We start from the raw sequence: 19,008 nt of genomic DNA, 5'->3' as shown, positions 1-19,008 counted from the left end.
TAGATCGGATATTTGTTGTATATATTCGTTTTTTTGCTGTTCTGGATATTATCTTCGACCTCAGTATCTTGGTCAGGCTCCCAGCACTCTTACTACCTTTGGCCATTCTTTTTATGATTTTTTGGTTCTCTTCGTTCCTATTTGTTACTCCCAAGTAATCGAATTGGCTAACAACTTCAAAGTTATATTCTTTATTTGGGCTTTGTATCTTAAAGGACTGTTCTAGATGATTTTCGTTTCCCCTCATCAACATATATTTTGTTTTTTCTTCGTTTATTTCTAAACCATATTCCCTGGCTATTCTCTCTATTCTAGTAAAGATTTCTCTTAATTCTGCAGGTCTTCTTGTTATTAAGGTAACATCATCTGCATATGCTACGTATTGATGCCTGTGATGATATATTGTGCCTCTAGTGTAGATGTTACATTCTCGTAAAATCTTCTTTAAGATCAAATTGAAAAAATCTGTTGATAACGGGTCACCTTGTCGCAGACCTCTATTGGTGATAAAGCTATCCGAAACCCGTCTTTCTAACATGACTTTACTTTTAGTATCATTGAGTATGCATTTAGTCAGTCTTACTATTTTTGGTGGAAATTTAAATCATATGCCTGTCTAAAATCAATAAACAGCATGTGTAATGTTAGGTTGAGTTCGTATGAGCTAGCTAAAATTTGTTTCATTGTAAAAATTTGGTCTATTACCGATCTGTTTGCTCTGAAACCTGCTTGATATTCACCTAGACAATTTTCAACTTTTGTTTTAATTTTATTTCTAATTGATATGGCCAGAATCTTATACACTGTATCTTGTAGTATTTGCCAAAATTAAAAAATCTAATAATGATTGAACAAATTTTCTCATCGATAACTTTACAATTAAATGTCATATTAATTAATATGGGGACTTATAAAAACATACAAAGTATAATTTGTTTATAGTAATCGACTTAAACTGCAAATTCCATAGGTGGGCCAATTGATATGGGAAGGGGCTCGAATATATTAAAACGGATTTTATGCCCTTCATCCATGTTGCTGTCGGTCTTCCTCGTTTCTGTTTCTCTGTGAGGGTGTACTCTAATATTTTTTGGAGATTCTGCTTTCTTTCAGTTATCTGAGGTGTCCATACCAGACAAATTGCTATTTTCTATGTTTTCTCTTATATTACTTCATACTTGCATTTGTCTCCTAATATCGTCGTTTATTATGTGTCTTAATCTTATTAAAATATGTGAGTGTTTCTTAAACCTAATACATTTTTGTTCTTAAAACAAATTCTTTATCTTATAATGTTAACTACAAATATTATAGTTCAATCAATATTTTTATAACATCACCACACAAAATTGGTTCAATTTTGGTTTAACAAATTGGGGATTTTGACGATAAACATGTTTTTCTAGTCAGGTAGAAATTCGATATCAAGCCACAACCTTTGATAAATAAACTACTAACCTCATCAATTTGTTGATATGTCTATATCTTGTCTCAATATCTGTTGTTTGTTTCCCAGATAATATTATCTCCTAGTATACTGTCGCATGATTTGAATAATTGTTATTGAATAGTTCTATTTAGATAAGGCGAAAAGCGGGGGTTCGTTCGAAAAAATGAACCCATGAAATATTTTTGCATTTTGCAATTTAAAACTATGATGATTGATGATTCAAAACTATAAAACGAAAAATGACGATATTTAAGGCTCAAAAATGAACTCATAATATCAGTCCGTTAAATTGTTTCTCCGCTGTTATTTTTGGTATAGTTGTCTGAATTTTTAACCAAAGCATTAATATCCATGACATTTTGTAATTCGTTAGTAATATAGGGTTTTTTATTTTTCTTTGCCAAATTTATTATAGGTGTTAATTGTGAAGGCATATACAGTGGTCCTCCTTTCAGAGCACGTTTTTTTTCACGTTCTATAAGAGCATGCTGCATCGCCTTCGTTCTGGATGTGTCCCACCACAAAAAACTTGTGAGTAATGATTTCAGTATGTGTATTTAGTACAATGTAGGAATAAAGAGCCCATACAAACTTATTTTTATTTCGCCTAGGGCAATTATCTGAGTAAAATATGTTTTACCGTAACATGGTCCCTCAATATTTTAGCAAACAACTACCTATTTCGTTAACATCTCTACGAGCTACTTCTTCGTGCCGTAAATAGCAATATCCTTGTTTATTATTTATATCGTATTTGTGTGGTTATAACAGGCAAGCCTTCTTTTATAAAAAATCACTTCTGTCTCCGTTTGGAACAACTTAAACTGCTTTCAGTAAAAACAACATACTACAGTTGACGAAGAAGACATTTTTAAATCATTTTCTTTTTTTAATCGACTTTGGTTCTTTTCATTAATGCAAGTATCAAAGCTTTTCTGGTTTTTCAGCTTCTCTGCATTGGATAGATTTTTAAAATCTTCACAGATACAACATGCATCTTTTTTTGGCTGAAAAAACAAAATATTATACTCAGTATTGAAAATATTTTCATATAAATGCTTTTTAGAAGACTAACAATTATTTTCTGTACACTGCTTCAAATACAATCGATACATTTCAGATAAGTTCAACTCCCCCTATAAATATGTTTTTTGTGTGCGTACTCATATGTTTTTCGTGGCAGTAATGACATTCTATTACAGGGAAAGAATCTATGTGCCTTCTTAAATTCTTTCTTTTATTATCTATCCTTGGACGTCCAGCCTTTTCATTATTACCTCTTCTGTCATTTCATATAAAACCTGTATTTGTAATCTTCTTTAAAGCTGTATGTGTAGCTTTGTTGTTTATATTCAATGTATTTTTGAAATAGGTCTTAGAGACTCTAATTTAATTTTTATGTAAACTGAAATAGTAAAGATAGAGATGGTTCCATAATTAGTGACAAAAAACAGATACTAAACAGGTGGGCGAATCATTTTGAAGAACTGCTTAGCGACAGTCGTGAAGAAGACCAAATAGAAATTACTTTGCCTAAAATGGATGAAAACGCTCGAGAGCCTTACTGCATAGAGCAGAAGGTACCATGTATTTTTTTTCTCCTATTTCATCTTCAGGGTTCTACAGTGTGAAACAAAAAAAAATAATAAAATTTTTTTTTTCTAATGCAATTGCGCGGAAGCTAAATATATTAATAACTATTAGGCTTTTTACCAACTTTTATAGTTTCAAAAAGTCTTCTACATTTAAATAGACAAGAAAATACAAATTTCTTATTCTATAAAAACTTTTAATATAGAAAACAATACAAATCTCTTATTTTGTAAATACTTTTAATATAGAAAATAAACCATTTACTAAATTAACAGGTTCAATGACGGCTTTTAACTCGTTGCTCAGGTAGCGTGACAATTGAAATATTTTAAAGACGTATCTTGCTCTTTCACTACACGATGGCTCTGTTTTAATATTAAACGACACTGGCGCATAAACTTTTATCACAAATTGACCCAAAGATCTTAAAACCAAAGAAAGATTTTCACTTCCGACGTAAACACGCAATATACGATTTGCCTTTGTTACCCATCGTGCATGTGATAATTTACCCGGATTACGAGTTGCTAAACCTATCGAGCACTTTCCACTAGAAACCGAATGCCAAATTTCGTATAAGTACTTTTGATCACTGCTGAGGTCTCTTATAACTGCAGCATCTAATTGTGGTAGAGTGGTATGAATAGAAACAAAATGGACTACTGGCAAATTTTCACAAGACTCCAGTAGTTTACCTATAGTGCCAGAGTATTCACGAGGTCTCGAAGTTTTTCCATCGAGATATTGAGAGATATGCCGGAGGGTCAATTCATTCATGTGTAACAGACAAATTGACCACTGCAGAGGACGTTTCAGTTTTGTCTCTAAAAACCGTAAAACCCCATTCTTCCTCCCAGTGTTGACTGCTGTACCGTCGCAGCCTACTACCAAAAGATTACCTGTGCCAATATCGGATTCTTCAAAAAAATTTAATATAGATGTGGCAATATGTCTTCCTATACCTGACGTTGGAGTAATGTGATTTAGATATTTAGAACCTGGTTCTTCAAGTGACGAAATGTGCTCTTCGGTTTTTATCTTGCGATGAAGTTTTTCTCCAACCTTTTCTTGGCACAGAGTTTTATCCTTTCTGCCATCGAAGTATAATCCTCCTATCTCTGCGGTGGATGATTCGAATTCACTTTGCAGAGCAGAACGGTGTTTTTGACGTGCTCTTCGGAGCTTACTTTTTTACTAACGGAAGAGGTGTCTTCTTCTTCTTCAGTGCCTTATCCGGTCCGGATGTTGGCGATCATCAAGGCTATCATGGTTTTGTTGACTGCTCTGCGAAACAGCTCCGCTGAGGTCATCCCAAACCATTGTCGGAGATTTTTCAACCACGAGATACGACGGCGTCCCGGTCCTCTTCTGCCAAATACTTTACCCTGCATAACGAGTTGAAGAATTCGATATTTTTCTCCGTTCCGCATCACGTGGCCGAGGTACTCAAGCTTACGTTGTTTAATTAAATTAAGCACTTCTTTTTCTTTTGTCATGCGCTGTAGGACGTCAACGTTGGTAACATGGTCCACATAAGATATTTTAAGAGGTGTCATTTTTCGAAATGTCTCCCAGATCTTGCAGTAGTGCAGATGCAAGTGCTGCTGCGGACCGGTCTGATATGCCAAATTGTTTCGAAATCCATGCTAAATTGGGAATATATAATATCATTTGCTGATTGGCACTGCGACGTGATATGATTGTTGAAGTTTCAGGGTTAACCTTCTGAAATATTCCCAAGTTCATCCGACAACTCAGAATACGACGAATAGGATATATTGTCTTCCTTGAAATTTGTAATATTATCTTGTACATTATACTAGGGATTGTGATCTTTAAGATAATTTTTCCCTTTTTCTTTTGAAATTCTTTCATACTTCTTGGTTTACTTCTTTAACATCGATAAAAAAAAGGTTCTTTTATTTATTAAAAGTAAAAAATAAATAAAATCGATTTTTCTTGATTTTATTCTTTTTTTGATGCGCAGTGGAGCTCTGAAGATATTTTTATTTTCTACTGAAATTTTAGGAGCAAGTATACAGGTAGGAGCATATATAGGTAGGGTCAACTTTTCGCAGGTATTACATGTCAAAAAAAAATATCGATTTTTTCGCTCCACCCTATTGTATATATATGATTTTAAAAATAATATTTTTTACTAGTGTTTTTGAGCCTGAAAATCGTCAATATTTCGTTTCATTTTCCATTTTAAATTATTTATAGCTCAAAAACGATCAAATTTAGAAAAAAACTACAAGAAACCTTTTTTGTTTAAAAGAATATGTAACTAGCTTCATCTCCGGCTTTGTTTTAGAGCATTTTTTATTAGAAACCCTTATAAATCCAGTTGCTCTATTGATCATTCCATTTTGGGTATTTTGCACTTCTTTACCGCTCCTTCTAGCTACTCGACAAATACCAACTTTTCCTCAGCGTCTTATCTATGTTAGATAATATTATTTATTTGTTTCAGTTATTTCACCTAAGCGTGCGAGTAACGAAATATGGCGCAATACTTGGATTCGGATCACCGTCAAATATTATCTCCACAATATCAAACCAGATCTCTAGATATGAGCACTAAACTTCAAGAAAACAAACCATCCTTCTGTATAGATGCTTTATTATCTAGATCGGATGCTTTACTTGCCAGAACAGATTCCATAATAACCAGAACAGATCGAGACCAGGTCAATTCTCCAGAAACCTCACGAAGTATATCCCCAACTTCCACGAGAAGTAGAAGTCCTCCTATATCCCCTGGTAGCGAAGAAGTACCACAAAGCACATTTGTCCCAAGGCCAGGACTACTGAGTCACATCTATCCCAACGGAGGAGGATTTTATGGGTATCAGTCGCAAAACCAAAGCTCCGCATTTCACTCGCTAGATGGAAGTATGGTTCAAAAAGTTCATATGCCCGTAGGACACCACAACCAAAATCACATTCATCAAATGCAATTGGAATGGTTTGCAAGAACTGGCATGTTTTATCCAAGGTTACCAGATTTAACCGGTAAGTTTTTTATTTAAATTTGTTTAGTTCCAAACGGTTGGCAAATAATGTTATATGTTACCAGATTTATTGTTTTTCTGATATTATTAGTCAATTTGGTTTTTTGAAATAGAATACTGTATATATTGTATTATTATTCGAGCCCTCACTTCAATTATATACGAACAGATATTGTTTTTTATTTGCTGTACAAGCCCGTACTATATAAGCTTCTTTTGTTATATGTTATCCATTTCTTTATTCTGATTTCTTCGTTTCTTATTCTCTCCATTTCCGTGGCTTCTATTTTTCTTCGGTTTCTATCTGTGAATCGCCACGTTTCATATTCGTTTAATAGCATATTTTTTACCAGACTTTTATTTATACATATTAAACTTTTTCTTTTTTATTATATTCTTATTCCAGACAGAGAATTCCGTTAAGGCATCCTATAGCTTTTCTGGCTTAAACTATTTTGGTGTTAATTTCTTGGTATTCTATTCTTTCTCGATTAAATATTCTTTGTAGATATTTGTATTTATCAACAATCTCTCCTTGTTGTTATCTAGTATAAGATTTGCTGGGTCTGTTCTCTGGTTTTTTTGGTATTAAATACTAGTCTCCCTTTCTGATATTCTACAGCTAACTTCAGCTTCTTTTCGTTTAAAGTGACAGCTTGATTATCTGCAAATTGTTGTGTATATATGTAAGTATTATTTAACTCATCTCCCATACCATTACAATTTCTTTTCCAAGTATGTAGTGCTGTTTAAAGTATGTAAAGATTTAAAACTTGTTTCATCAAGCTGATTATTTTATATTCTCCACATTTCATTAAATAATTCTACTAGTATTATATCAATGTGGTTCTCTCTTATTAGTCTTAAGATTTCTATAGGTTTTTCATCCGTTATTATGGCTTTATCATTTGTCATATGGTATAGTGCTTTTTCAATTTCTCCTTTGGTAATTGTAGATCCATTTCATCCTCTTGGTGCTAATGTCTCCATTCTATGTTAGCCATACTTTGCCAAACTATGCTCCTATCCATAAGGCGACGGTACAGAAAATTGTAAAGTCAAGCCTAAACATCGAGTTTGTCTTCAAAATGGGCCAATGTAATTCTGGATTTATGCTGTCGAGCATAATCTTGTTGGAAAAGTGGGTTGAAAAACGTCCTTAAATGTGAATGTTTCACCTCCTGGTGGAAACACACGCCTGGCAATGCTGTTTCTGATGAACACTATAATTGACCTGCCCTACATACCATAATTTCAACAGTGTGGTGCACAAGTTTTTCATAGAACATTGAGGATCTCGCCTTTCACCACGTCGCCTCCTCACCCTTGCACAGCATCTTCTTCTTCTTTAAGTTTCATCTTCTATCAAAGGTTGGAAATCATCATGGCTAGCAGATCCTGTTGGCGCCGCTCTAAATAGTTTGACTACTGCATTCAAACCATTCCCTCAAATTCTTGAGCTATGATATTCTTCGCCTTCTTACATTTCGTTTTCCTCGAATTTTGTCTTCCATAATAGAATCCAATAATGAGTATTTTTGCTCTCTTATCAGATGTCCTAAATACTTAAGTTTTCTTCTTTTGATCGTCAATATTATTTCCGCTTAATTTCCTATCCTTCTAGTTACTTCTAAGTTTGACATTATTTGAGTTCATGATATTCGCAGGATTTCTATAACACCAAAATTTAAAGGCGACCAACTCATTCAGATGCACCTGTTTTAATATCCATGCTTCCAAACCATAAAGAAGAGTAGAAAACACGTAACAACGAAGCATCTTTAGGCGTAGTCCTAATCTTATATCCCGACAACAAAGAAACTGTTTAAGTTTAACAAATGATGCATTTGCTATTTCAATATGTGTCTTAATTTCTTTGGTTTGACCTACATTTGATGATATCTATATTCCCAAGTATTTCTAGATATCCACATTCTCAATTACAGTGTTTTCAACAACCAATTTGCGGATTTAGTTATCATGCATTTAATTTTCTTCAAATTCATCATTATCCGTATTCATGACAGTATTCATAAAGTTGTTTCATTACAACAAATCGACAGCATTAATTAAAACGCAAGTCATTTAAAACTTTTCCATTTCTCTCCGAGCTTCATGATCATTAAGTAAATTATCGATTAGTGGGTCCGTGATGATTTTACTAAGGATATATATGCGGAACTTTATTGTGGTAGTCATCCCGTGGCTTTCCACATCTCAATGCCTTTGACTAATTTAGCTCTTTCGTCTTCGGATTTAATTTCTCAGCTCTTCATTGCTCCAGGGCAATGAAGTGCCCTACCACGTGTGGGCTATTTAACCTATAGCTGTTGACCTACCAGTGGGGGATGACTTATACCGGTAATCGTTCGGTTAATTTAAAACTTGTAGTATCCAATAATAAACCGATCCAGGATCATTTTCCTTACGCTCTATCTTGGTACTGGTGATGCCGCTATCCGACATCAGAGTAGGATATGGGAAGATCTTCTTATTTATGTGCCATCTCATCTAAGAAGGTTGGCAACCATCATGGCAATTCGCACTTTCGATACCGCTGGTCTAAAGAGGTCAGCAGAAGTGCAGTAAATTGTTTAATCAGGAGTTGCGTCTTCTTCCGCGACTCCTTCTACCCTCTATTCTTCTTTGCATTATTAATTGCAACGTTTGCCCCTCATGACATGTCCCAGATATAAGAAGATAAACTGTGGTAATTAGATGGGAGAATGGGTCCAGCAGATAATTTCTCCCATGTACCAGGAGATTGGGAGACAATTATGGGAGGTCAGGGACAGGGTTGCATCTCTGAAGTAACACTGCATCTCTGTATCTCTAGCTTTTTGTGTACGGCATTCCTGATGCCACTTCAGAGAACAGAGTACCGTATTGGTACTTCTCTGTACCCTCGTGAGTATTTCTATAAAGGACAAATTGGCCTCACGCAAGCTCTCTATTTGCCACCTATTCTTCTTCCTTTGCCCTATCCGTTTCGGACGTTGGCTATTAACAAGGCTATTTTGACTTTGTTTACGGCACCTCTGAACAGTTCGGTCGATGTTAGTCCGAACCATTGTCGCAGGTTATGCATCCATGAGTGTCGTCTTCTTCCCGGTCCCCTCCTACTGTCGATTCTTCCTTAGACTATTAACTGTAGCAGCCGGTACTTAGTATGCCTCATGACATGTCCGAAGTACTCAAGCTTCCGTTTCTTTACGGTGAAGATTATTTCTTTGCTTTTGCCCATTCTCTGCATTACTTCTACGTTAGTGATTTGGTCTGTCTAGGATATCCGAAGAATACGGCGATATATCCACAGCTCAAAGGATTCTAGTTTCTTCAGGGTGGCTTCCGTTGTGGTCCATGCCTCTGCTCCATAGAACAAGACCGGGAAGACATAACACTTGACCAGTCTTAATTTTAGTTCCATTGAGATTTTGCTTGTGCACCACTTTTTTATATTGTTGAACGCGTTTCGCGCTTTTTCAATTCGTGATCTTATTTCTGTTGACTGGTCCCATTTTGTGTTGACTGTGGTTCCAAGGTATGTGTATGTCTCCACTTGTTCTATTTTTCGGTTGTTTAATGTCAATTGCATCGGAGGTTGTTGTGTTCTGCTGATGAGCATGCATTTAGTAACCTTGCATTTTTCCACCTATAAACTTGCTAAATTCTTGAGAATTGGCTCATCTTTTCATTCTAGGCATAATGAACATATTGAAGCAGCTCTTCACAACTCATTGTCTTCTTCTATTGGTGCCTATCTTCTAGCGATATTGGCGACCACGTTGACCCATCTTATTCTATTCACGGCAGCTCGAAATAGACGTTAGATTAGTCCATTTGCTACGATTAGCCAACCAGGATATACGTCTACGTCCAGGGCCTCTCTTGTTCTCCATCTTGCCTTGTAGAATCAACTGTAGAAGTCGATAGAAGTCGATCAGTATTTATTATTACGCATAATGTGGCCAAAGTAAGCCAACGTATTGTACAATGATCAAATGCCAAATTGTGTTCACAAAATACAATTAGGTATCGCTTACTTACTTTTTATATAAGAACAGACAATATAACAAAAACACTGATCGTTTTTTGTCCTAACTTAAACAAGTATATTCCTAGAAATTATAATAAATTCAGTATTACTAGGTACTCTTTTTTCTGTCACTCATTTGTATATATATATATATATATATATATATATATATATATATATATATATATCATATGTCTATATTTATCATACAATGTAACAATATGTTGGATTATAGTGATAGCGATAATTTGTGGTGAGTATAACTCATTTAAAATTCAAAATATGGCGGCAAGAGCGTACAAGGTATATCCATTAGCTGTCCCATAACATCATATTTTACCTTTTATTTCGGTAATTTCAACAATTATATTTATTATTTAAGTAATTCTTCTTCTTTATTTATCCAATTGTAACAATCTTTCCCAAAAAACAGACAAACAAGTAGTTCCAGTACTCGTATCGAGTGAGATAGAGATATAAAAGCTTGTGTAAAATATTTTTAACAACGTACACTAGATTACAAATCTACATACTTTACTTTAAAGCATAGGCGGGACAATTTTTGGAGAAAAGGGAGTCGTATGTCCTTTAGAATTTTTTGGTCGACCAACTTTGAGTTTGGTTTTATTGCATTTTATAATTTAGATTGCAACAAAAATGTTTAGAAAAGGTCTAAATTTATTTTAGAACTCAAGGTGTTAGTATTTTTGGTACAACCATGAAGGAAAAATAAATGGAGGCGCTGATTAATGCGCTGATTAACGTATGTTCTATCAAATACAATACATACATTATTAATGTTAAAGGCGAATATTTTAGTTTAAAAATTTATTTTAATTCATGTACGTATATCAGATGATATTATAACAAACGTACCATTCAGTGTTACTTGTGATAGAATGATGTCATTGGTGCTCGTAAAAATGGCGTCTATTACTTTCGAAACAAAAGTGCGAATTAAATTACTGTAATAAATATTCTATAACTATATTTTATAAATAAGACACAATCGTATATTTTACATGTAAATATTTATCTCGAAAGCCTTGTTTTTGCTTCAAACGCCTTTAAAAGACCGTTACAAATCGACCTATTTATAAACTTATATCAATTCAAGTTTAGTGGTTTCTGTGGCATCCCTTTTGGTTTTATTTAATTAATTTACAGCGTTTTTGTCGATAAAGTTTCAAATATTTTCAAGGAAACACACTTGGAGTGAGATAACCGTAGGCTGTTTCATGAGAAAGTGTGCGATTTTGTTCTAGAATGTTTGTGTTATCTCAAAATACTTTTGAAAACATGTCTAAGACAAAGTTTTTATCAGTTATTTAATTCAGTGTATCCTGTGAATGTAAATTTGTAGCGTGGGACTGACCAATACAATGACATACGTGACTTGTGTTTGGAGTCAACAACTGATATAATTTTATAATGAATGAATACCACTAACCTTGTAAACTTTTACACCCATTGATTTAAATACGTAAAAATACTCAACTTAGACATAATTCATTGCATTTAAAATTAGCCCAGTAGATCAAGTTGCTACTAGAATTCCTTTTTTTAAAGATTTATGAAATCTTATCTTATAAAAATCGAGTAGTTACATAAAACTGTAATACATTCACTTAAGGTCTGAAATAAACTAGCCAATCGACCTACAACCTATACAATTTAAACGAACTTCATTAAATATTCTGGCAGCGAGAACAAATCGTAATTTTTCATCAAATGCTTTATAAAGTATATGGGAATAGTTCTTTAATTTTCCTGATATTGAGTACCATTTACTTGATCTGTGGTTACTGGACAAAGTTCGAAGACAAACTTCTCCTTACACACAAACACACACTACCATTTATGTAAGGAAAAAATATTGATCAACTGATCAGTATCAATTATATCAATTATTTTAAGGTATTACTTTACATTTAGCACAAAACTAACTGAAATTAATTATAACTCATTCGTAGTTTTTCTTAAAGTGAGGTTTAGTAGCGAAATAAATAACTAAAGGCTGAATTATATAAAAGAACCGTGAATATAAATAAATTTTACACAAATAATTATGTATAAAACGTGATTAACTTTCAGCGAGTATTGTTTTTATTTAATTTCAGCAATGCATTGCTATAAGTTGTTCTTGTACATACTTATTTTGTAGCCTTTTGTTGCTAGTGTATTTTAAAACACATATTTAATTTGTACATATTGAAGAAAATCAGGTAAGAAGAAATCCCTATAACAAATTTCAAATCTCTTTTTGCAATAAGTTTTACCTGTAGTGCTGTATAAGTGCTTGTATACAAGCGTGAGTAGCATGATGTGGTTTGTCATTTTCCTGGTGCTAACATGAAATATGTGGTGAAATTTCACTATATTTTCGGAAAAAGTAATATTTTTAATTGGTTTGAATAAAAAATTTTGATATTCCAAAAAAACATGAATGTTATAAATGTAACAAAAAGACAAATCTAGCTTTATAATAAAAAGAAAACTTCTTTTAATCACATATTACCATATTAAGATATATTTTAACTTGACCTTTCTAATTGTCATTATTACTGAACAAGATTAAAATATCTGTTACTGAATAATTTTCTGAATACTTTATTAATTATAATTTATTACTTTATAAATTCTTAATATCATTATAATTTTTTATATTAATTTAATATTTATTCCAAAATATTTATTGTTTGGGGCCGCCACTGTGTAACTTATCGTTAAGCCTGGTGTTAGTGTGACTAATACTTTTTATTAATGAACTCCTTGTTCTGGTTAAACCAGTGTCGTTTTTTATATTAACACCAGGGCGTATCATAAATTAGTTGGATATTATTATTTGTGATTAGTTAAAATAGATTTCAGTGCCTTCTCGGAAAATTACTTGACAGTAGAAATGCTTTGAAGTTCCATTTTTAAAATATTAATTACTGTTTTTAATAAATTGTACTTTCAATTGTTACTGACCTATGCCAGTTGCTGGCATAGGTCAGTAACTGGCAAGCACAAAACACATTTGCTAGCAATTTGCATGCCAGTAGCTCGCTTGCCGATACTGGCAAGGTGAAAAAGCAGGGTCGATTTTTACACATGCAGTGCTAGTAAACAATCGAGTGGTTTTCATAAGTACTTGTTTTGTAGTTAATAAGGTATTCGGAATGAATAAAAATTAATAATAAATCCGAAGCGGAACTCAAAAAAGAGAAAAATTTGGGATTTTGGTGTGTAAGCACTGTCACGGGCTATTTTATTTTTATATAGAGATGATTTAGAATTCCAAAGACACTCCAATTCTCGATATATAACAATAAATTTGATGGTTTTTTCATTACCCCAACTAAACATTTTTTAAATTAACAAGTTTAAAAATAAAACGATTAATTTTTATCACCAACATAACAAATCTGACAATTCTCTGCTAGCTACGGACATGCCGATGCCTGCAGCAGAAGCGCGTTCACAGATGCCAGTGACACTCCCCACGTATGCGCCTTGCATCTTACAGCATGCTATAAACGTTGTACTAGCAAGAAAAATCAAATTCTTTTCGATTAGCTAGGATGCCAGGAACTAGCATGCCAGTTAACGTACTTGCCAGTTTGGGGACAGTAGCTGGTGCTTGCTAGGTACTGGTATGCCATTGTGCTGTAGGCATGTGTATCTCCGGCTTTACGGGCATTAAGCCGGTTATACTCATGCCAGTAAATTGAAAAAGTAGCTGGCATAGCACAAAACACATTTGCTAGTAATTGGCATGCCAGTAGCTCGCTTGTCTATACTGGCAATGCGAAAAAGCAGGATAGATTTTTACACATGCCAGTGCTAGTAGTCACAATCGGGTGGTTTTCTTCTAAAACTAAAGTACTTGTTTTGTAATTAAAAATTTGTGAGTTTCACAACAAAAAAACAGGGTATCCATGGAAGGTATTCGGAATGAATTAAACAAGCAAATATTGTTTGAAATTTAATAATTAATCCGAAGCGGAAAAGAAAAAAGAGAAAAATTTGGGATTTGGGTGTGTAAGCATTGTCACGGGTTATTTTATTTTTAATAGACAACAAAAATCTGACAATCCTCTGCTAGCCACTGGCATGCCCGTAGCGGTAGCGCGCGTTCACACATGCCAGTGACACTCCCCACGCATGCGCCTTGCATCTCATAGCATGCTACTACCAAGAAAAATCAAATTCTTTGCGATTAGCTAGCATGCCAGGAAGCAGCATGCCAGTTTGGGGAAAGTAGCTGGTGCTTGTTAGGTATTGGTATACCATTGTGCTAATAATAGGCATGTGTGTCTCCGGCTTTATTCATTTTAGTACAACATGTCACATGCGAGTACAACGCGTTGTACCTTAAGTACACAATAAATTTAATTTAAGTAGATACCTAAAAATTGTGACAGATATATAGGTTGATGTAATAAGTGTTTAAATTTCAATTTAAACATACGAAATAATTTAAAATATTTCGTCAAGTTCCATGTTCTTAAAGGGAAACTTGGCAACATGTACATTTTGTAATTTTGTACACTAGCCGGTCACGGGAGGAATGAATCCTACTGCAACGCCCCTAACGAACATTTCCGAATTAGCGTTCTTAATTTGTTCATGTCACATTGTCACATGTCATCCTTTACTTTGACGGGAGGGTTGAAAAATTCTGGAAAAAACTGATGGATATAAAATAAGTTGGATAAAAAATGAAATAAAAATATTCATTTTCAGTTTTATTGTGTAGTAGTGTAGTTAGTTATTAATGTTGAATTTTCGATTTATGTAAAGTAATGTACCTATCAGTTGAATTTTAAAATATCAGTTACGAAATTTAAATGATTATGCTCAAATATGATAGCAAATTAAAGTAGCAGGAACATATCAGAAAGAAAAATCAAGAACTTAAACTGAAATACAAGAAGTTATATTGGTTATTAGATAGAAGCTCACAACTTACAATCAAAAACAAGGTAATAGTTTACAAACAAATGCTCCAATCAGGATGGTCCTATGGTTAACAGTTATGGAGCTGTACTAGTGAGAGTAACTATGCTTTCCTTCAAAGAGTCCAAAACCGAATAATAAGAAACATAGTAAACGCCCCATTGTATATCCGCAACAAAGACCTACATCGGGAACTTCCTATAACAACAATTAAAGAAGAAATAAAGAAAATTGTCAAAGGTCATGAAAACTGACTCCACAACCATACGAACAGGGAAGTGTTAGAACTTTTAGATAATCAAGACCTAGTCCGCAGGCTCAAACCCACCAAACCTTTTGAACTTGTGTGATAGTGATCAATCTATAAATGTCACTGTCAGTTTAAATTCGGGCAGTGAACCTAGCCACAACAGTGAAGTGTGCAACAATAATTATTAGATTCTAAGATGAACCCTTGGGAATACCTAGGAAACTACAGTAGTAGATTAAGTTAAACATAAAATGCTCGTTAGTCTTAGGATTAGGTGCATTGTTAATGTGATAAATAATAAAAAAAACTAAATTTTATTAATTACTACCTACAAATATTGGAAGAACACAATAAAGCAGAACAACATGATGGATAGATATAAAATATTTAATTAAAACTTAAATCTAACATAGGTATAAAAATGTGAAATTTTTTTATTCATAAAAAATCCCTATTTCTTTTGTATACGAGTGATTGTTTTCACTGATTTTATTTTTACAATCTTGTAGTAGTAACCTGATGTCAGAGGTACTTGGTTTTTGAAGTAAATTTTCAGATTTTGGAGTTTATTTTTTCAGGCTAATTGTAAACATCTTAATGTCTTACCTTCTTTTCCAATCAAACTTAGTATAGTGTGTAATTTTTCAAGTCCCTAGGTGCCTCTGGGGATTCGCTATGGAAAAAAACGTATTTAAAAAAAAAAGTTTTTTTAGACGCTGTATTGCTGCAAAAAATCTGAAAAAATTTATAAAAGCGTATTTTAGTAATACAAAACTGCCTGATTTTTTTCAGATTTTTAGATTTTTAGATTGAAAATTGAGCCCAGAAAAAATATTTGAAATTTTCAGTGATATTTTAGGTTATGTCGGAAGTTTTTGGCCAACTTTAAAACAATATTTTTTTAAGAGTTTTTCCCGTTCTTTCGAATGGCATAGGTATTATTATCAGTTTCAACGTGAAAAATGTCTAAAAATTGAAAAAAACTGCTTTTTTTGGTATTTTTCTGAAGTTTTTGACTCATAACCTCAACAACATACACCTAAATTAATGATAATTCATATTTTTATATGTATTCTTATCTTTACAATCGAAATAAGCTATTAAAACTATTATTTTTTTGCTACAGTATGCTACAAAAACCGAAAACTCCGTTTTTTCGGCGTTGTTTTTAAGCTTTCGCTATATAACCTCTAAATTCAGTGTCTAATTGAATAATAATTTACATTTTCACGTGTATCTTTCCCTCTACAATCAAAATCAGCTGTTTAAAGCATTAGTTTTATCTCACAACATTCTCAAAAACCGAAAAACCTCGTTTTCTCCATGTTTTTACTACATAACCTCAAAAGACTCTGAAAAATGAATCGTGAATTAGAACGCACTTGTACACTCAAAAGTTGTGGAATTTTAAGCTAGCAAATATATCTATATACGTGATATTATATCACAATGTACATGCACTTATACACAGACGCATATCTATATAGTTCCATACCTTTGGAGATCCTTGTTATATACATTCATAAGCTCGTACCACGCTCGTCCATGCCCTAATCTTCCGCTTAGATACAAGAGTAGATAGATACGTTATACCCATACTTATATCATTATTCTTTTATTTTATATTTTATACTTACTTAACTGTTTTGGCCTTCATGTCTTAGCCCTACATTCCGCATATCCAGGGAGCTTGATTGTAACATAAAGCATGGCGTTGATAGTTGCGCCGCATGGTAGTTGATATTACGCGACGCAATTAGAAAATTTATAAATGTTACATTGAGTATAAAACAGAATCTATTGGCTACAATGCAATTTTACGTCACTAGTGCGATTGTGCTAATGAATGTTGGATCCTGCTCACATGTTGCTGCTATTATATATTATTTAAGCAAGCTAGGTACAAATCGGACATTATTAGACCAGCTAAATTTCTTTTAGAAATATTTGGTGAAACGGTGATTGATCCGGTAATCGACGAGGATAGTGAGGAAGATTAATAAAATGTAATTATTATGTCATTCAATGTAACTAGATTAAATAGAATATTGTAAATATAGGTTGTTAATTAGTAAATATATAAATTTTCTTTACCTCTAAAACAAATATTTTGTTTTCCTGCGTACGAGCAGCTGTAAAAATTAATTAAAAGATATCGAAAATATGGTTCATTTTTTAGAGTCTTTTGAGGTTATGCAGTAAAAACATGGAGAAAATGGGGTTTTTCGGTTTTTGAGAATGTTGTGAGATAAAACTAATGCTATGTAAATTAATTAATTAAATTATAATGTAAATTACCATTCATTTAGACACTGAATTTAGAGGTTACATAGCGAAAGCTTAAAAACAACGCCGAAAAAACGGGGTTTTTCGGTTTTTGGAGCATGCTGTAGGAAACAAATAATAGTTTAAAAAGCTTATTTCGATTGTAAAGGTAAGAATACATATAAAAATATGAATTATAATTTAGGTGTAGGTTGTTGAGGTTACGAGTCAAAAACTTCAGAAAAATGCCAAAAAAGCAGTTTTTTCGATTTTTAGGCATTTTTCACGTTGAAAATGATAATAATACCTATGCCATTCGACAGAACGGGAAAAAACCCATAAAAAAAATTGTTTTATAGTTGGCCAAAAATTTCCGACATAACCTAAAATATCACTGAAAATTTCAAATATTTTTCCTGGGCTCAATTTTCAAGCTAAAAATCTGAAAAAAATCAGGCAGTTTTTTATTATTAAAATACGCTTTCATGAATTTTTTCAGATTTTTGCAGCAATAAAGCGTCTAAAAAAAATATTTTTTAAAAAAATACTTTTTTTCCTATAGCGAACCCCCAGAGGCACCTAGGGACTTGAAAAATTAACTGAGTGGGTTTTTATTTATGTCCTTTCGAATGGTCAGACCCAAAACTGAATCGAGCATGGTACAATTTTGACCATGTTATCCCGCTATAGCCTTTAAAAGAAGGATAAAAGTTATTTGTTTCTACTTATTCAACCAATTGGCTGACTAAATAGGTCTCAAACCTAAGGCCAAAAAAATCGTTGCCAAATTTGTAATTAAATAACGAAAAAGACATCATATGTCAATTGTAGATTATTAAAGATTTTGATAGATATGTTTCGACCGAATGAATAGCAAATATTTACGCCGAGTTTATCTGAAGCGGAAATATTGACAATGGAATTTTCGACAATGAATGAACAATTCGTCAAAAATTGAAAATTCTCTATCGATTTATGAATATGTAACATACCGCTTATTGTTTTTTGCTACGTTATTTATTGTTTAGTGCATGAAACGTCAAAATTTGGTTCCCGTAATTTAGTCGTTGCAGTTAAACTGTTTTAATTGTCCTATCAATTAATATACTGTAATTAAATGTACGGGGTTTGGTTCAATAAAAACTTTTATTTTGAAGCTATTTTCTTGTGGTATTGTTATTTTACTTAATATATTTATTGAAAATTAACTTAACCTAACATAACCTAAACACAATTTCAATTCAATTGGTTCTGAAACTGTTATTATGGCATGTCTAAGTTAAATACTATGTTTATATGGGATTAAGCCACCATTGATTGTAACAAAAATTACATTTTCTACTTATTGTTTCTCGTCTGTTTGTTTCTGTTTGACGTTTCTCCACTCCAGAAATCGTTTTTAAAAAAGGTTATTTTAAAAATGTGAGCTATTATTGTAACCAAAGGTGTTTAGCGG

At 33.0% G+C, this 19,008-nt stretch overlaps 1 protein-coding gene across 1 annotated transcript in view; it reads left to right on the top strand.

Annotated features, from left to right (window-relative positions):
- LOC140441140 (homeobox protein Hox-A4-like) overlaps positions 1-19,008 on the top strand; it is a 123,462-nt gene that overhangs the window by 19,334 nt on the left and 85,120 nt on the right. The window contains exon 2 of the mRNA XM_072531604.1: positions 5,517-6,058. Coding sequence (XP_072387705.1) covers positions 5,548-6,058 — 511 coding nt within the window. The 5' untranslated portion in view covers positions 5,517-5,547. The remainder of the gene's footprint in view (positions 1-5,516; positions 6,059-19,008) is intronic.

This window comes from Diabrotica undecimpunctata, chromosome 5, assembly GCF_040954645.1.
Source record: "Diabrotica undecimpunctata isolate CICGRU chromosome 5, icDiaUnde3, whole genome shotgun sequence".
Taxonomy (NCBI): Eukaryota; Metazoa; Arthropoda; class Insecta; order Coleoptera; family Chrysomelidae; genus Diabrotica; species Diabrotica undecimpunctata.
Note: the sequence above shows the minus strand (reverse complement) of the source record. Positions and strands in the feature narration are given on the sequence as shown.